At 40.2% G+C, this 20,553-nt stretch overlaps 1 protein-coding gene across 1 annotated transcript; it reads left to right on the top strand.

Annotated features, from left to right (window-relative positions):
* The first annotated feature begins 13,648 nt into the window (after positions 1-13,648).
* On the top strand, positions 13,649-19,181 carry LOC147465431 (protein CYTOSOLIC ABA RECEPTOR KINASE 9-like). The gene is made up of 8 exons (XM_086520088.1): positions 13,649-14,326; positions 14,454-14,695; positions 14,821-14,953; positions 15,531-15,792; positions 15,899-16,031; positions 16,375-16,464; positions 18,170-18,317; positions 18,702-19,181. Exons 1-8 carry the CDS (start codon positions 14,050-14,052, stop codon positions 18,719-18,721), a joined length of 1,305 nt encoding a protein of 434 aa, XP_086376214.1. The 5' UTR covers positions 13,649-14,049; the 3' UTR covers positions 18,722-19,181.
* The last annotated feature ends 1,372 nt before the right edge of the window (positions 19,182-20,553 follow it).

Genomic DNA, 20,553 nt, shown 5'->3' with positions numbered 1-20,553 from the left:
TAGCCTCTTTTGGGTAGACAAGTCCACTTAGAACTCGGCCACTGGCCATCGGACGGCCGTTACCCAACTATCTTTTGGCCACCATCCGACCAAGATATTTTGGCAAAAGGAATATTCCAATGAATTAAAAGTCTCGGGGGCTTCTATCCTGGAGGCCCCCAAAATTGGCCCTGAATTTACTCTGTACCATCCGCGATTACAAATAGAGATCTCATTAGCGTGCAAAGCTGGAATCCACCAAATATATGTGCACCATTGGCTTCTCCTCAAATGGGGACCTTACAAACTGTGCAACATATATTGTGGTGGAAAAATTGAGAGAGGTGGGCATTGCATGTATACCAACAAGTTTATTTGGGTGTTCATGACTATGTCTTGCATTGCTAAAAATATCAAGTGAATAAAGCGGAGCACTTAAAAGCCAAAGGTCTCTTGCATCCTTTGGAGATTCTCAATGGTAAATGAAAAAGTATCTTTATGGATTTGATTATGGGTTTACCAACCACTGTATGAGGTTATGACTTGGTATGGGTGGTAGTAGATCCTTTGACTAAACTTTACAAATTTATTCTAACCAATTCCACAATAAAACTCTATAGTTAGCCAAGTTATTTGTTGAAAATTTGTAAAGACTATATGGGTTGCCCAACAATATTGTGGGTGATCGTGATCCAAAGTTTAACAGTCATTTCTGGAGGGCTATATTTATACAATTGAACACACAAATCAACATTAGTACTACAAATCATCTTGAAATGGATGGTCAGATTGAACGTGCTAATCAAGTGCTAGAGGAAATGCTAAGAGCATACATTAGGAAAAAGCAATCACATTGGAAAGATTTTCTTCCTATTCTAGAGTTTGCTTACAATAGTATCAAGCATGTGATGGCTGGTTTTAGTCCTTTCATTCAACCTACATCACCAGTTATGGTGGTGACGACAATTGAGAAACTTTAGTTGGTCAAGGATTTTCTCTAAGACCACATGGATATGCTGAAACTTGCTCATCAAAATGTTCGACAAGTATAGGATAGATGAGAACCATCACGACAAGTTACCTTCACGAAAGGGAAAGAGGTGTTTTTACGTGTGCCAAAGCATTCAAAAAGTCTAGAAATTGGACTAACATCTAAATTATCTGTGAGGTATTATGGGCCTGTTGAGATACTCAAGCCAATTGGAGATATGGCTTACAAACTCTCTTTACATGTGCACTTTGGTACTCTTTAGGTGTTTAATGTAAATGCTTACATAGGGATGGCAATCTTATTGACCAAAGGATTTTGGTTGATTTTATTGAGCCTCCAACCTAGCCACAAGGACCTGAGCACATTCTTGACTATCATGATCTACATATGCATCATCATGTACTTTGACAAGCATTAATTAAGTGAGACAGATCTAAGGTGGGTGCCACTTTAGAAAACATTAGTGTTCTTAGAAGAATTTTCCCACTCTTGTTCTGGAGGATGAAAACATTTCTCCAAGGGGGGAGTAATCTTAAGCCAAGGGCCTAGAGACTATGGGCTAGTCTAAATCGAGCTCGGGGGCTGCCTATAGAAGGGGCAAGAGGCTAGGAGGTGAGACAGGTTACAAACTCCCTTGTCTCACATAGGGCCTTTAATAATTAGAATATTGAAAGTTTAATACATTTATTTAAGCCCTAAATAAATTCTCGGTAGTTGTTACTCCCTACAAAGAAATCCCCCTTGAAGTTAGGAGTTGGTGCTAGCTTGGAGATCAAGGTCTTTGATAGTGCGGCCTTAAGCAAGGCTAAAGCAAGCCATGCTACAAGGGTGGTGAAGGCCCTCAAGGTTGCATGCAATGGCCATGCAAAGGAAAAGAGGTTGGAAACAACAATAGTTGACAAGTTTTGCAAATTGACAAGTTTTGCAAATACGACAAGGGGCGATAGGACCGGCAAGGGTTCAAGATTGGGTAAAGTGTGCCTTCTTGTAGAAATTGATGAAGATTTGGCAAAGTGCACCTTCTTGGAGAAGTTACATGATCAAATCAACATTGTACAAGCACAAGAGCTACAACATTGGTGCTTTGTTGAGACAAAAATACCACCCAAAGTTGGGCTACAAAATCAAGACTTATGCTGGTACATAAGGTTGCCAAGCTAACTACTGCAGGCACTTGAAATGTTCAGAGAGGGCTTTCGAGAGTCGGAGAAAGTACAAAACATGCAAGGAATCATGCAAAGAAAATTATCAAGCAAGGACCATAAGGTTGGCAAACTTTATGATTATGTGATTTTTCTGAATTCATATATGTTTGTGTATTGTAGGAAGCCTCCAAAAGGTGGTTTCCCCAAAGTAAATTTTGGATGCAAAGGCAATGCTTATTGCTAGAATGGAAAACAGGGCAAAGATGTCGAACATGGCTGGCTCTTTGCAGGTTAGACAGAGATCTCTCTATCATACCAAAGCCATGCCAATGCTTGACAAAGTAGGCAAACATGCTCAACATGGCCAACTATTTGTTCCAGTTCACGAAGCCAGCAAGAGTCTCTCTTTCTTCATCTCCTACTTGAATATTTGTTAGGGCATGATCCCTAGGCAAATTTTTTTTGCACTTGAGTTTATCAATTGTCAGAATACACGTTTTGATGCCAAGGATAGTGGTTCAAGCAAGTCGGTAAGCAAGTTCAATACAATGTTGAAATTATTGCATGTTGCAACTTTTTCTACAGGCCAACTTGGCAAGCAAAGGTTCCTTTGGGCCAAGAAGGTTCCGATGTCAAAATCCATTCAATAACTAAGTTTCTTGAGCTATCTCCTTTCAATATTGACTAATCTATGGCACTTTTATTATTCTCAATAAGATGTACATTTCAACAAGGTCGATTCTTTGTGAAAGCTTGACAAGGTTGATTTTCTTTTTCATTGACATCTATTTGTGAGCAAGAGAATCCGTTAGCTATGAGCATATGCTCCATCGTCTCTTATCTTTTTGATGTATTCATGCAAATTCATGCTCCAATATAGGGCATGTTGCATAGAAGATTCCAAAGTTTGAAATGCTATTAGCATACGAACTTGGGAAACTTTGCAACATGTCTGCCTAATTTTTCACTAGAGGTCAATATGAACCAGGCCGCGAGGGCATGAAAGGTACATTTGACAGATCTAAATTTATTAGCATACATGGCTATGAGCCATATTCAAACAAAGAAAATTGGCCTTAGAGGGGCGAATAGGGTAGACAATCTCAAGTTCTTCTTGTTTTACTGTGCTTTAATGTTTACTTTGGACAAGACCTTGTGTTTCGCAAAGCAAGATGCTTTGACGATCGTCATGAGAAGCAATGTCTCTTTCCCATGCCAAGTCACTAATCATTGCCTTAGGATCAAGAGCAATGGTTGGCAGTCTTGAGCATTGGCAATAAGAGGATATAAGTTCACAGTTTACGTATAGCAACGTCAAATTGTGACGTATCCATGTCACTATAGATAGTGCAAAGGCACGTATGATATTGGCTCAAACAGTTGAGGACATAATTGAAGCCAAGGTCTTATCATTCTATTTTTTTTTTTATATGCATGCTAACATGGTGTAATTAATTTCATTGAATCATTGTTTACGCTTTTGCCATAACACCAGCTACTCTGTCACAGCATCAAACACTGTATATCATTTGTTATATGCACATGGTACTTGCACTACGGATGATGTTTTTCATTTGTAGCAGGAAGGAATGGCCTCGCTATCAAAGCAACAAATTCATGGGATGATATGAATCTACTAAGAGAGCCTCAAGGTAGACAACCTCTGTCTTAAAAAAACAAAAGAAAATCTAGTATGACTAACTTCTTTTTGGTGTTGGGAGTCTTTCTCCTCTTTTCATGGAAGATAAGGTTTTTTTAAGATCCAATGTGAATACAATTCCACCTTGAGAGGATTTTCTACTTAGCTTCATCTACTTGTGAATAAAATTCCAATTTAAGAAGATCTCATGCTTCGTCTATAGCATTGATTGTGGCTATAGAATTGATATTTCCAAGGGTATGACTTATCTAATGCCAAATCACTCCATGAGTGTTGATGACCATTGATTAAAATCTTCATACTTGTAATTTCACGAAAGTTTTTACTGTGCCAAGGGGTAGTAGATAAGTTCAACTATTATTGGTGACATGAATCTTACCAAGGGGTTTAAATTTGTAGAATCTACATTCATTATTGGTGACATGAATCTACCCAAGGGACTTCGAATGCCAAGGCCACATCTAGGGTTACCAATTTAGTATTGCTTGATTTTCACTAATCACTCATTTAGTGTTTAACAAGTTAAAGAGATACTGGGCCTTTTGAGGATGGATTTTTTAAAATGTACCTTTCATGTTTGGAAAGTGCACTTGACTCCGGGTAAGTATAAGCCATTTTCACCTCCAAGTAAGTATATGATTTGGTTTAGTTTCATTTATGCATATGCTTTGATCGAGTTTTCCAAGTGGGATGCATATGCTAGAATGATTTCATCCATTTTTCTCTTAAGACGCATGATGAGGTCATGTAGGAGCAAAGAATTTTGGGCCCATGGTGTCCCGGATACATTTATGCACTAGCCCTACAATTATAGACCTACCTGGTAGGGTTTTTCTTGGCACATGTGGATAGTCACAAGGTGTACAACATGGTCCAAGAACTCATGGAGTTTGGTTTGGTGTGGAGAAAGAGTTATGAGGGTCAAACTCACTCATGTTGCTGAGTTTTATAGTTACCTCCACACACAAGTATATCTTGTACTAAATGGGTGTCATGTTTATAGACATCATTATATATGACATATTCTACATGTGGAGAATCTGAGTCTTTAGGACTTTCACTGTGCCTATTATTTTGATTATGTATCACGACAAAGTCCCTAGGTGATGGTCACATCCATGTATTAGACCATTTCAAGCACATCGTATTAGGAACAATTTCAGTGGCAAAAAATTATCAGATAGCCATTAAGAATTGTGAAGCTTACAAGTACTATTGTACAACATTCAAAAATGGTTGTTTGCAGATATAGCAAGGTTATGTATTGTTAATGAGAATGTTTCATTGTTTGTGCCTAGATGTGATTTATATTTCACATTCTATTATGGTTCAAATGTTTTAGCAAGCTTTTCACGTGATCGCAATAGGAAGTATTTAGTTTCCTTTCATAGAGCTAATTACCCTCCTCTTCTAGGTGTGCTATGATGCTAGCATCACATCTACCATAAGCATTGGAAATTATAGTCATGAAAATGCAGGTTCGAATCAAACTTTGCTAAATGCATGTACACTAGGTGTTAAGGGCCCTAGTGTTTAGCAAAAGTTGGTTTGGAGTGGCATGCAAATTAATGAAATTGATTGCTTACAAAGCATTTTGCACTCTATGTGTAGTATCTCTATGAGATTAATTGTGGGTCTCTTAATCACCATAAGAGGTCATGGATCAGTTTGGGTGCTTGTAGATCAAGTGACTAAACTTTGTACAGTTTATTCAAGCTCTCAAGGTAGCCATGTTGGTTGTTAATAAATTTGTTGATTACTTAGTGGGGTTGCAAGTAGTTGCACCCAAATTTACCAATCATTTTTGGAAGATTGTTTGTAAATGGTTGGGGAACACAACTCAGTACTGCCAGTCATCTAGAGGTGGGTAGGTAGTTTACAAGTGTTAATCTTGTGCTAAACAATATGCTAAGCACGTAAATTAGCACAAAGCAGTCGAATTAGAAAGGTTATCTCTCTACTTGTAGTTTGCTTACTATGTGGCAAAGGATGTTGTGACTAGGTTTAGTTTTGTCATGTTTAAGTCAGGCTCTCAAACTCGATGACCAAGTATGGTGGGGTTTTTTACTGATGAGAAATGATAACAAGTCAAAGACTTAATATTTGATGAGTTATGTCAGCATGTCACTTTCTTGGAAAGTTGAGAAGAGGTATTCTTACATGTGCCAGCATCTTTAGAACGTTCAAAACCTGGTTATCCATTAAGACACCTCTTAGTTGTGGTAACTCATTTAAAATACTTAAGTGAGTCATAAATAGAGTCTACACAATATGTTGGATATCATTTGATTACACAAAACGGTTGCAAAGGGACAACAATGTGGAAAACCAATATGTTTTTCCTTGGTTTCATTGAACCTCCTATTGCATCGTGTATGAGTCCATTGGACAACTAGATCCTTGAGGGACACCATTGTGGAAAACATTAGTGTTCTTACAAAGCTATCATCACTTTTATTTTTGAGGAAAAAAACGCTTCTCCAAGGGGGAGTAATCTCTGGCCTAGGGTAAGATGGGCCACAGGCCAAGGGCCAAGATACACATGCAATTATAGAGGACCTATATTTAGCAGGCCAATGGCCAATATAAAGTATGTTTGTGTGGAGATATGCATATGCTAGTCCTCTTACAATAAACTGACAGGGAAAGGTAATAGACATCAAGGCCAAACTAGGCTAATGTGAAGAGTCAAGGGATTGCACAACAAGAAAGGTTCATGCAAGAGTGAAGGCAGTTGAGAACGAGCTTGCAAAACGAGCAACAAATGAGTTGGCAATGATGGTTGATGGCGGTTCACCAGGGCATAGGCAGATAATGGTACACATGGATGTAGATGGTGATGATGATAACTTGGGTGCAAGATGACAACTTGATGATGACACGACACCTTGGTAACATATGAGTGTAGAAAGATTAGAGAGTAGATTGGTGGAGCTTGAGTTGGTGTTGGCATAGTTTGATAGGCCAATGGTGAAGTCGAATTGACAGCATGGGTGGGTACTTTGGCTAGGAGGTGAAGCCAATAGAGCGGCATGTCGTAGCAAGCAAAGGCAAGTGTGAGCACTGAAAGAAGAGAAGGATATGCCAAGCATAGTAGGAAGTGAGGGTGTGAAGTTGTAGCCACTTTTGATGATGACGAAGGTAGCAACCAAGGGCTTGACATAGAGAAATGGAAGCTACATGCATCCAAGGGGTGCAAGTTGAGGTGTTGAGCTTTGAGCAATGGGATTGCATGATGAGAGGTGAGCGTTGCAGGTTGAGAGACATAGGACCAGGATTGAGGGATGGGAGATGAGCACTACAGGTTGGGAGAAGTATGAAATGATGGGCACGTTTCTACAATATCCCAAAGTTGTTTATGGTGATTTAGCAAGGGCTAGGGTTGAAAGATCACACCTTTGAAAGCTTGATGCTTCCTTCTCCAACCACCACACAAGTAGGTTGGGAAAAGTTTGTCTACATCCTCAACTTGTAGATTGACCTTGTGTTTGACTTTATGCCATTCAAAAAAGGAACTTGTGTTTGCAAAATAAGAGTTAGCCTAGGATAATAAACTAAAGAGAGACAGTGCCCATGTGACTCTAATATCAACTGTAAGAATGTTAGGGAGTGAGAAAGTGAAAATAAACAAATCTTAGAATGAAATCCATTCATAATCTCTTGTAACTTACATACACGTGAGCCTCATATATAGGCTTTAAAATTTGGATCTATTGGCTAGTAAAGTTGCAATTCCTTCCCATTGGACCTAATCATTATCTATCCAATCCTTAGTAGGCTAGGGGCTTTTCCCATATGCTCATACTCATAAGTTGGGCTTAACCCACCTTGACAATTAGGGCTCATGCCGATTGGCCAGACACCCATCTTACAAATCGTACTAACCTTATCTTTATTCATTGGTAATGTAGATCAATAAGGAGTAGTGAGTTATTCCAATCCTCATTGGGAGCTCCACCAAGATTCTTTGTGCTCTTCTTCTTCACACAACACATCGAGCACGCATGCATTTGTGCACACACTCTTCACAAGTTGTAAATTGCATCATTTTCACCTTAATATTTTCTATCTCATGGGTCTCTTATGACCAGAGATTTTGTGGATTCATGACCCAAGCAATGTAGTATAGAATCTTGTCTATATCTACGTTCATCTTGGTCATAATATGTGCTTGTCGAATCATAATATTAAAACTATACTTTTGATGGACGATAAATTGTCTCTGGGCACATTTCTTGATTCATACGAGTAATGTCATCAGTTGTAGAGAGGACTGGAAATTATGGATTCTTTTATCAAAGATAAACCATTCCTTTTATTCTATCAAAGGGCATAATTCTACGAGCTGGTATGTAGGCCTCTCAAATACTGGTTGGTTCTTTTTGTATAGTTTCCCATCTTGCCCAACAATGCATACAAATTATGTGTGCCATACAATGCTAATAGCATTCACTTTGATGTCTCCCTTAGACTCATAGGTGATTGCGCACTACTAGCTGTGGATGCTGGATCATTTGCAAACCTAGCATTTTTTGCGACTTTTGATGTTACCAAAGTGCTCTGACTAAATCCACATATGAATATTTTGTTTAGCGGTTCCAATTTAAACTGTTCAAGTGCGTGTGCATCTTCACTCACATCAAAATTTGCAATTCCAATTTGCTCTATGCTTTGCTTTGTAGTTGCTGTGTACTTGTTGTCCCGATTTTTGGGGCAATTCTTTGGAAAATGTCCTCCTTTTTTCCACAATCTAAACATTATACCGTTATGGGTGGCACTTCAATCTGCTCGTATATCTCAAGCTTTAAAGAAGTTCTTGTCCTTGTGCTTGCCAAGTTGTCGACATCTCTTTTAGGGCCCTTAGAATTATGTTGTAGATTGCTCCATCTTGACCTCTATAGTGTCGTTTGCTTGTTCTCTGATAGGTCTTGCTTCAATTGACTGATCTGTTGGGCTTTCTAACTGTAGTTCTCAACTATAGACTCAACCACTATAGTCCATGTACAAAGACCTTGATTGCATATGTACCAATTGTATGGTTTGTTAGGTTGTATACCAATTGTATGGTTTGTTGGGTTGTACAATTTTTTGGATATCCACTTGTGTCAATTTCTTGAACATCTATTTGCACCTCATCTTTGAGTTTGCAATACTTGGCTCTATTGAAATTTGTAAACATCTCAAACTTTTCTAGATCTAGCTTCACTTTGATAAGTAGGATCTTGGTTCCTATGTTGCTAGTTTTACTGCTTATCAGATACCTATGACCTTCTAAATCGGTATACAAAAATTTGTCTCCACTATAACCATAGAGTTGTAAGATTTTCTTTGCTGCATTCTATCCTATGCTACTGTCGCTATTACTGTCTCGCTTTGGTACACTTGAATCCTCTACTCAACTTGTGTCCATGTTGTGTTTGGTTTGTAACTTTCTTGGGAGATTCTATTATTGCTTAATGGAATTTTCTCTAGCTCGAGTTGAAAAGACTACTTATGCCAAGGCAATTTTGACAGTCGAATGTTCTTCAGACTCACAAGAGTTGGTTGACTCTACCTCTAATGAGTTAGCATTGATTATAATTCTTTGAAATGATAAAAAACTAGGCTCTTAATTTTTTAATCATTGCCCAATGTTCTGTCGGGCCTAGGTCCTGATTGTCATGCACTAGACCTCAACATGCAATGATTGCACTTTCAACTCGTCTAGAATGGGGCCAAAACAAGGATATTCTTGCCAGCTATAGAGATTAAGAACCAATTTTGAAGGTTTCCCAATAATTTTTTAGCTGAAAAATCAAAGCTCTTGCAAATTTTTACACGAGCTCTATGCGTTTTCTCTAGGGCAACTCAAGTCTCAGTCTTGATTTGCAATTTGAGCTCGTTAAGAGCGTGCTCGTGGTCGGGATTATCAAAAATTGGATTTTGAATTGTGATTTAGGGGGAAATTTTTTAACTTTGATAATTTTGACAAGTTTTCGTCCGCTCTGTTTTGAGTGAATTCGCTTTCACCCTTTCTCAACAAAATTGTTAAAAATTCCAACAGTTCAAGGCTCGACTAGGTCACACTCTTGTACTGGCTTCTTGCTCGTGGTTACCTCGATGAAATTTTGCACATTTTTAAAAAAATGATTCTTTCTGTTATTTTTATGTTTTTTCGTAAATTTTCAAAGTTTTTATAATTTTAAAATTTTATTTTTTATTTTTTAATGATTTTTTGTGATTTTAATTGTTTTTTTCTTTTATTTGATTTATTTTGGACAAATTTTAATGATTTTTAAAACAAATTTTCTCCTTTCTTTGGATTTTTGCCTATTTTTTAGTTGGTTCTTTCTTCTGTGATTTTTTTTTGGGTGATTTTTTTTTGTTTTTTGGGATTTTTTATTATAAGCTAAAGCTAAATGAAAGGAAATGATAAATAAAATGAAATCAAATTATATAGCAAGTAAATGGAAAAAATAAAATCAAATAGCACTAAAAAAATTTACATTAAATTTATTCAAAAAAGTCAAAGAAACAAAAAAAGGTCATTTTACTTGGTCGTGTGCAATATATTTAAATTACATTAATTTACAAAGAAATTCAAGAAACAAAAAAGGTCGATTTACCTACTCGCGCGCATGAGGTGTCGTGCAAGTGGAGTCGCAACGAGGATGATAGCATGGGCAGAGGTGTGCAAAGGGCTGGGGTGGGTCTAGTGAGTTAGGCGAGGAGTTGAGAGAGAGAGAGAGAGAGAGAGAGAGAGAGAGAGCATTGTGCGTGTGTGTGTGATCTTGAGCTTGTCTCGAGGGAAGTTCTTGACATGTTGAAGTTTCTTTGTGGTTAGCCCCATCGAAATCTACTAGCCTTGGTTGAAAGAACCACACATTAGCATATTGAATTGCTATAAGCAAACCCAAGAGTAGGGAGATAATATTCCCCATTTATTCCTTCTTACTTACATACACTCTAGCATTTCTCCTAGCACTTGGTTAAACATTTTTTCTTTTCCCATCCATCTTAGGATGATCAAAGGTCCTTAGATTGAGTTGCATGTCCAATCTCTTAAAAATAGTCCTCGAAATGTGATTGTTAAACTTTGAATCATAATCACTTAAGGGATCCCCCATAGGTCCATTAGAGGCGCTATTGGAGGGCCCTTCAAGCAGGTGGTTGTTGCCCCATACTCTCTTTATTTCACAAAGGGCCCATCGTGACCACAACCGGCACTGACGGCTACTTTTTCGATGGGGGGTATCCCAACCACCCCCTACGTTATAGTTGCACCATTTAAATCGGGTACAAATTGTAGGAAGAGACAAAGAATAGAGAAATGCATGCCTTCAATAACCGGCTCGTGTTGTAGGTATGGGTCACACACAATTTACTTCTTGGGCCCTCCAATCGATGAAGGTCCCCCCAATTGCAAGGCCCTTTGAAGGGCTTATGGGGGGAGCCCTCTTAGTATGTTACTAAGCAAATCCACGACCAACTTTGCTAATTTGAATGTCTTGATAGGTAGGCTTGGTGGGAGTAATTTTTTTTTTCAAAACTCACAATGGTGATTATATTGACAAATCCAAAACATTACATATTTCTGCCATGCTCGTGAGACGAGCCATGACCAATTCAACAGATCATAGATACATCGGTTGATGGGGGAGCCACCCCATGACCATATATACTTTCATCTTTGCACGCCCGTTATTGCGGCTCTGTGGGTTCTATTCCACTCCTCTGAGTTCCTTTTCTTTCCAATGGCTATGATCATTGCCCTGCTTTCTTGGACTATCTCTTTGAAGTTAGCTACTTCCAAGGAGTTCTCGAAGATCCGACAATTCCTTGTCTTTCAAATGTGTTTAAAGTAGCAATACCTCACGATTCGTGTAGCAATAAGCAGTGCTTGGCTCTTTCTCTCCTAAGAGAAGATCGTTCTTAAAGAATCCTTTTTGCCAGGTTTTTTGGACCCATTTGCAGATATTGCCCATCAACCACAGATCGTCAAACACTCTTTAAAAAGGTGAGAGAGGTCTTCACAAGCTGTTCTGCATTGCGAGCACCTATCCGGACCAATTCCTTCACTTTGGTTGGCATGGCTCCCCATAGCACCTTCCATAAGAAAACCTTCATCCCTTGCGGCCATTGAGGGCACCATATGTGCTTCACTATTGTCTCCCATCTTGACCCTAATCAATTTTTTCCCCACTGCTTATTAAGCGAGAAGAACCAATGTTGTGATGCCATAAGGGTTAGATACACATCTTTAGTTTGCGGTTTCAGAAAATGTCTGTTCATAGACCAGTGCCAGGCTTTCCACTCGAGCTTGGATTCACAGTCCAACAGATACCACCTATTGAGTCGTTCTAGAGCTCTACTGATTAGCAATCTTTCTGACCCACTAAGGCTAAACTCGAAGGCTAGTTGGTTCGTTCCTTTCCAACAGCCTCTATTGTAGTCCCATAGTTGGCCTATACCTGTGATACCTTTGTTATTAACCTTTATGGCAACTTCCCTCCAGAGAGGATTCAAAAGGTTGCCTCCAACCTTAGAGAACCAAGAGGACCATTGAGATAAAGAGTTGTGGAAGTACCTTGTAATCTCTCTCCATTCTAGAAACTTCGTTGCTCTATTGCATTTCTAAGTAAGCTTGCATGTCATACCCCCTAGTTTTAGGATGGCCCACTCCGGGGCCACCAGCTTGTCGTGAACCTCAAGTCCTTTCCACTGGCCGCCTTGCGAGCGTATTCTGGAGTTGTCCATTATATTCTTGGCCATAATTGCCTAAGCACGACCTTGCTTAACGAGGGCTAAAACAAACTTGGCACATTGAGCTTCCGCATGAGTGTTAGGGTTAAGGGTCCCAAGCCCACCTTGCTCCAAAGGTTTTGCAACTGTTTTCCATTTCGCCCGCTACCAGGGTGCTGCATCTTGAGCTTTGTTCTTCCACATAAATCTCTTTACTGGTTTCAAGAACTCCTTCCAGTTGCATTTAGCCAGCTTTAGCAGAGGACCATTGAAGGCTATATAGGGTAACATAAAAGAATTGATAACCTTAACATCTTGGTCAACCTATCGACAATAACCCAAATTGAGGAATATCGTTCGACTGTAATAGGAAAGCCTACTATAAAGTTCATAGAAATACTTTTCAATTTAACATTCTGAACCTCAAGGGGATTCAAGAGTTCTAAGAATGCAAGACATAGTTTGTGAACCCCGGCCATTGGCTCGTAGCCCACCGGCTCTCCACTGTCCTGAACAAGATGACCCCCCCGCCCCGCATCACGTTCGGGGTTAAACGGGCATGTTCACCATGGCAAGAAGAAGCTCAAGTCAGTGCTACTTTGATTCTTCACATGCAGTAGGGTGAAGATACGCTTTTCGCAACTTGCAGACAAGCAAATCGAACGTTGTGATGCAGACAAGCAAGCCGTTGTGATGCATGTGTGCAACATGGCCCGTTCGACAACCACGTTCCTTCAAACATGAAGGAACGTTGGGAGCTCTGCATGTGCTAATCACATCTAAACAAGAGTCAGGATCCGGCTTTTAACTGACGACTCCACCCTACAAGTTTAGAACCAAGGTAAACTTTAAAGAAGTCCAGCAGCTCACCGTCACTCCGACGCCAGCTATAGTGGTGTCATAGAGAAACTCGAGTGTGTGTGTGTGTGTGTAGAGAGAGAGAGAGAGAGAGAGAGAGAGAGAGAGGGTATTTCATCATTCCTCTCCGTTTTGTCCCTGCGCTCGTGACTTCGTCCATAGCAGCCAGCAACGAAAGCGCAGGTGCCAGGCAGGGCTGCCTTTGCGGGTTTCATCTGCGTCCCCACAGGTATTCGACGTCCTCTTCTCTTATCTCCTTTCCACCCGTTCCTTTTCCCCATGAAAGCTCAATCTGCATGGCCTTTTCCTTGAAACTTTTTAAGCGTACACACACACGCACTGCGGCGCACAGCACAAAAAACACACTCTCTCGCTCAGACTCTGAATGCACACATACTGTCTCATGCACACACAGAACCGCACATGCCCATACGAACACAACTACAGACTACTACAAACGCGCTCATTTCTCTTGCATGCGCATACACTCTTCTCCCTCTCACACACACACACACACACACACACACACACTACATATACTGGTACCACACATTCACATACACGAATGCTTTTGGAACGATCATACCTGACCTTCAGTGTAGCAGGGGAAGCTGTCGAGGTTGCTTCCTTCATTGCAGCTTCTGTAATTGCTGTTGATTCCAATGTTCATTTGCGTAATGTGGGTTTGAGGTGCAATGATTGGAGACAGCAAATGGGGCGCGTCCGTCCCTGCCTCTGTGCCTGCCCCTGCAGTTACTCCCATGTCTTCATCGTTCACTCTACCAGGGGAGCTACCAACCACAATGGCGGAGCGTCATGGCAGCAATGCTGCGGTGGTTATCGTGGCCCTCATTGCCGCCTTGGCCATGTCCTCTGTGCTTGCAGTAGCTCTTTACTATCTTCACATTCTCCACAAGTCTCGCCCTCGCCCTAGGAAGGCTTATGATTCGAACATGAGTGGTCTAAGCCAAGGTATGCCATAGAAGCTCCTTATTTTACACAATTTCGCATTTGATGCATGCACATAGTGGTGTTTGTCTATACTTCTCTCTCTCTGCATTTGAAATTAAACTCTGCTTGTACAAACAATTTGTGGCAGATTTTCACAAGAGTGCTACCCAATACATGCTTCCGGCTATGCACGTGTCCTCATCTTGTCAAGCCCAAGTCTTCACATACAAACAGATGCACTTAGCAACTAGTAACTTCAACCCTGCCAACTTGATACTTCAAAGCGCTTCCCATTCTGTATATCGGGGCGTCCTTCCAAATGGCAGAGTTTCTGCCATCAAGCAGCTTAATGATCGTGGCAAGCATGTGGACCGCGAGTTCCGAATTGAGGTTGGTTCATCTCTATTTTTCTGTCAAATGTATACACCCGGGTGAGTATGCATGTATTGTTCATCACTTTACTGCATTTTCTTTTCCAAGAAAATTAATCTTTGGTATAATTTTTGCTTTCCTAGGTGGACTTGCTGAGCCGGCTGAATTCGCCCTATCTTCTAGAGTTGATAGGTTACTGTGCAGATCAAAACCATAGATTGCTTGCCTATGAATTTATGCCGAATGGTAGCCTTAACGAATATCTTCATTCTCAAGGTAAGCCTTTTGGTGAAGGCAACACATATAAAGAGTAGAGGTAAGTTGTATTCAGTAGGTAAAACTACCATTCTGCTGTGGTTAGAGATAGAAAGTGGAGAGGATGATGTTGCTTATGGTCAGCCAATTCTATGCATGATGGAGCTGATCATTCTGTTAGCCATAGCAAACCAACAGCATCAACCAACAAAAAGTAGGCGAAAACATTGTAAACAGTTGGTCCCTCTTTTGGTTACTTACTGGGACTGAGATTGAATTTTGAACTAATGATTCACGCTCACACATTGATGATTTGGCGTCCTTATGTATCAATCTACCTATCTGCCTCTCTATTTGCCGACATGATTATCCGTACATCTATTCATGTGTCTCTTGACCAAGGTTTTAGGTGGTTACTTTATGACCTCACCAATTAGAAGACATGATGTGGCCGAGGGAAAATAAGAACTCATAAGCATAATTTTATATGTGCTTAGACAAATTTTCAATTTTTGTGTAGACATGGAGCTGTTCTTATTAGACAGAAAAAGGATTTTGTTGCTTAGATGAATGTTTTGTGAACACCATTTTATCTCAGGTCACTCGGAGAGCCGTTATAACATGTTGGACTGGAGTACCCGAATGCGAATTGCTTTGGATGCCGCAAGAGGGCTTGAGTACCTGCATGAGTTTGTGTCTCCGCCTGTTATCCACCGTGATTTTAAATCAAGTATTGTCCTTCTAGGGCCCAACTTCAGTGCCAAAATATCAGAGTTTGGCTCAGCAAAGCTCGGTTCTGACAAGGCAAACGGCCAAGTTTTTACTCGAGTTTTGGGCACTCATGGCTATGTAGCTCCAGAGTAAGCCCATGTCTATGTAAGCATGCCTAAGGGATGTTGGTACTCTAGAAATTCAGATGTCAAGAAGGTGAAGGTTGCATTGTTAGTTTCTTTTGTTGGTTTATAGGTATGCATTGAAAGGGGAGCTTACCACAAAGTCAGATGTCTACAGTTTTGGGATAGTGCTTCTAGAACTCATTTCGGGCTGTACCCCCGTGGACATGGAAAGGCCAGCTGAGCAACGTGACCTAGTTTCTTGGGTATCTCTGTTCTCCCATGGATTTTTGCTGTTTTTGTGCTTTTAGTTGCTAGATCAGTTCAATTACCACATAATTCGGCTTAAATAAGCAATGGGAGTCGTGGGTTTCGGTGGAGCATCAATCAGTTCAATTACCACATAATTTGGCTTAAATAAGCAATGGGAGTCGCGGGAGTCAGTGGAGCATTGTAGTGTTTACTTGAGCAATTGAACATCAAGAGTTTTAGCAGGCCTTAAAAAATTTGAACTCAGGCATTAGTTCTTGGCATTGAATGATTAGTTTAGTTTGACTTAAATTTTTTCTCCTATGAATAAGGCAACATGGTGGGCTCTTTTTGCGTCAGGCATTGCCACGGTTGACAGACAGAGACAAGGTGCATGAGATAGTAGACCCCATGCTAAAAGGACAGTATGCTTTCAAGGAGCTGGTTCAGGTATGATATTTTTACATTGCCAGTTTTGCAAATTTTATTTTACATTTGGCAGATAAGCAAATATCGCCTTGTTATGCAAGTGGGCATCCGTGCTCGAAAAAAACCTCTTTCCAAAACTCGGAAAACCGACATATGAGAAATTCTAGAGGTGAATTGACTGTATTTGAAGGTTTTTACACTAAAAAATTTGCAGGCTTTCTCACCTTCAAAATTAAAATTTAGGGGTAAAACTCAGAATTTATTTACACTAAACCTAGGTTTTTTTTTTGAGCACTGGTAGGCATATAGTGTTAACAGTAGGAAGGAAAACCTTCACATGAGAAATTTTAGAGGTGAATTGACCATACTTCTATGTTCCTACTGGCAGCTTTGATATTTTATTAGTCAGCAGATTCACTCAGATCACTTCCTTGCTTACTTTCTATCCGCAGCAAAACTGTGGAGTGTAATGCCCGGAATCGAACTTGCACTGATGCCGGTCCATCCAAGGCGTTTCCCTCTAAGCCACTATACCATGAACAGCTCGATGCTTATAGCACGACACGTCATTTAAACAAATTAGAATCTGCTTGTCCTCCCCCAGCTTGTCCAGCCACGTGTGACCTGGCACACCCTCCGCTCGACGCCGAAGCCCTGACGCACTTGTCGCTCATGCACATCCCCCCTGCAATGCTCAGATGTCCCTGCTTGCCAGCTACCCGAGCTACCCGCCGATTGCCACCCACATGCCGCTCCACCTCATTGCCTCCATTTCCATTATGCTCTTCTTCCTCGCCCCTGATCTAGCATCCTTGAAGATTCTTTCAAATTTAGGATTTAAAATGATTGGGGCCCCCCTACTTGAAGGTTTTTACACTATATTTTTCAAAAATTTGCAGGCTTTCTCACCATCAACTTAAAAATTTAGGGTAGGTCGTATTACACTAAACCTAGGTTTTTTTTTGAGCACTGGTGGGCATAGTGTCGAGTAAGATGAAAGCCAAATCAGCTTTTATTTAATCTTAATAGAGATCATAAATATCAGTAAAGTTGCTTCCTGGAACATGCCTGATGGCCTTATGAGGACATAACCTCAAGCTCGGAGTTTGCACACTGGAAAAAAAGAACCCCTACAAGAATAGATGGGTTGGCAAATGTATCTCATCCATAAACCTACAAGTATAGGATTTAGACACCAAAATACCCCTGAAATTTGTTAAAATTCCCAAAATACCCTTGAAATTTTCAAAGTTATTGAAATACCCTTGTACCACTATTGGATGGATTGCTCCAATTTTTGCATAGTTTATTCTTTTTGACAAAAAAGATCTACCTTTGGAGTGCCTTTGGGTATTTTGAAATTTTTTGGAAAATGTGAAGGGTATTTTGGGAGCTCTTGTTAAAGTTTGAGGAGTATTTTGGGAATTTTTGAAATTTGAGGGGTATTGTGGGAATATTGATAAATTTCAGGGTAGGTTGGTAATTTTGCCTTGGGACAAATCTTTCAAAAAGTTTGACAAAAATGGCACGGTACGGCGTACTTTTGGTGTATGGCTCCAAATACCTCCAAAATATGGAAAATCTGAGCTACTCTTGTGACAAATGATTTTGAAATATAATTCAATGCCTATAAAGACCCTTTAAAAGTAGCCATTACATGCAAGTTACATTGAAGAGCTGCAACATACAAGGATTTAAGTCTGGCTGATCATTGGTGTCTTAACAGGTAGCTGCAATAGCGGCGATGTGCGTGCAGCAGGAAGCAGACTACCGGCCGCTTATGACCGATGTTGTGCAGTCATTAGTACCCCTGGTGAAGCAGCGTAGTCTAGATTTACTACCTTGCAGCGCCTGTCACCAGTACCTACATTCAGGTAATGCCAAATAATCAGTCGTGGGCATCTTACTCAATTAATGGTGGTGCTTGCTAAGAGTCTGCTTCCCAGGTTGGTCACTATGCAGAACATGCACCATATCATCTGAGTTAGCCAAAGAGGATTATGTACTCATTAGATACTTTTTGTTAACATTAAAAGGGGGGTGACGGTTTTCTTTTAAAGATATTTGTAGTGTAATTATCACATGTGTACAGGGGTATTGTGATTAGTCTCTTGCATGCACATGATGTAGGGAACTTGTCATGAGTGACCGGCCCCGGGTCTGGTTGAAATGAATGAATGAGGTGATGTATGTGTGAACATGCACATGCGTGTGCGCTCTTCTCACATAAGAACCTCTCCTCATGATGTGTGCTGCAGGCAGTTTGAGGGTAAAATGAGGAAAATGGGAACTCTGTGACAGTTCCAACATTTAAGCAGAGATGTTGTCCCATTTGTGAGGCGTTTCACCTTCCAAGTCAATGATTCTCGATCTTGTTTCTACAACACAAAAGGCCATCTGAGCAATGACGAATGGTGACTGTATACAACACGTTATAGCGCGTCACGAAAGGCATATGGCAGAGCCATAGCTCTTACCAGTGTTGTGCAGCGCACTCCATCCACCTCATATAGTTGTCTTGCCTTGCACACAAACAGGGATTTGAAAGGCAGTCTAGTAATGGAGGCTATTCCATTGAATTTACCAAAGCAACTCTCTAATCAATTCATCAGGAACAAGTGTAGTCTTATTGGTTTACACATATAGCTATGTTTGTATGACTGTTGATGTACTTAGTTACTCTTATCTTAATCTACCTTGGAAGACAGGGGCCCCCAACACCCTGCGGTTTGTCACTTTTCAAATTGTGTACCATATCATGTGGGTTAGAATAGAGGGTTATATATTCTCTAGAAATGCAGATATCTGCACATTACATGGGGTAGGTGTTTCTAAAGACGCCCATAGTGTATTCATACTATGTAAGGGCATTCTTCAACATCTTATAATTGCATGCGATATAGGCAGTTTTTGATGAGTGGCTTCCCCAAGCATATCCCACTCCTCGAGTACAAATACTAAACTATGCATTCAACAAGGGCAATATCATGAAGTCTTTGATGAAAGAAATTTGAAATTTGCATCCAAAATTGAAGAAAGTTTGTGCCTTGTGTGAGATTGACACTTTTATGATAGAAATGTTGCAAGCCTCCAATACAAGTATTTTGCCACCTCGACGATTGGGGTTATTTAAATAATCAGTTCAAGAACAATAAATAAGAATGTTGGATTTTTAATCTTGCACAATCAATTAGCAACCACGTGCATAATATACCACATGCGATACATTGCTATGTTTACATAAAGGTGGCTCTAGGGTTGGACTTGGCAACTTGCTCAATAACTACATAGCAACACACCAAATATCTGCCTTGCCAAGAATAAGTTTCCAACAAATTTCAGAAACTCCCTGTCAGGAAGGATGGTTTCACAATAAACTACTACCTAAAATGCCTACCCAAATATATAATCTTTGTTTATAAACTCATCGAATAAACAAGTTATATTTCAAGGCAACAAGTGCCAAAAGTGCATAGGCTAAGAAGAGAAACCTATAAACAAGAAAAGGGTAAAGGGAGCTCGTAGTGGTTCCCCATAGGGTGCCATTGCTAAACGACACAACCGGTGGAGAAAGACAGCCTAAAAGCGAGGACACCCTTATATCTTTTAATGCCTTTTATGTGGTGCAGATTGATTAGCTATTGCTTGTTAAGAGGAGTCTTGGAAGCCTCCTAGAGGGTGATTCCATCACAATCAAGGCCCTCTTTGCATTTCTAGGGAGAGATCCTTCGTCTCTGTACAAATCACTGACCACACCTGCATAGAGTACCTACTATATGTGCCTCTTTTTGGCATAGGGTGCCATGCTCTAACCTCGACAATAATGAGATATATAATATCCTTCCTTACTAAAGAAAGATTAGGCACCTCCCTCATGACACGAATGCGGTGTGCATGCACACACATAAACAGATGGAGGGAAAGGGGAAAGAAGATACAACATTTAAGCACAACATTACCACCTTATCACCTATGCAAATATACAAGATTCCTTCTCTTTTAAGAGACTTTCCAGTAAGGAACTAGTCCGCAGTGCCCACTTTCCTCTGGCTACTAAACGCAATCACATTGCAATTCCCATATTGTGTATCTGATTGACCAAAGAGAGAT

Source organism: Adiantum capillus-veneris, chromosome 1 (genome assembly GCF_014529385.1).
Source record: "Adiantum capillus-veneris isolate H3 chromosome 1, ASM1452938v2, whole genome shotgun sequence".
In the NCBI taxonomy this organism is placed as follows: Eukaryota; Viridiplantae; Streptophyta; class Polypodiopsida; order Polypodiales; family Pteridaceae; genus Adiantum; species Adiantum capillus-veneris.
This window is presented reverse-complemented; position numbering and strand designations above follow the sequence as displayed.

Coding starts and splice junctions, on each gene's coding strand:
- LOC147465431 (XM_086520088.1), top strand. CDS start 14,050: ATGATTGGAGACAGCAAATGGGGCGCGTCCGTCCCTGCCTCTGTGCCT. Junction 14,696..14,820: donor ACCGCGAGTTCCGAATTGAG/GTTGGTTCATCT, acceptor TTGCTTTCCTAG/GTGGACTTGCTGAGCCGGCT. Junction 16,465..18,169: donor CTTTCAAGGAGCTGGTTCAG/GTATGATATTTT, acceptor GTGTCTTAACAG/GTAGCTGCAATAGCGGCGAT.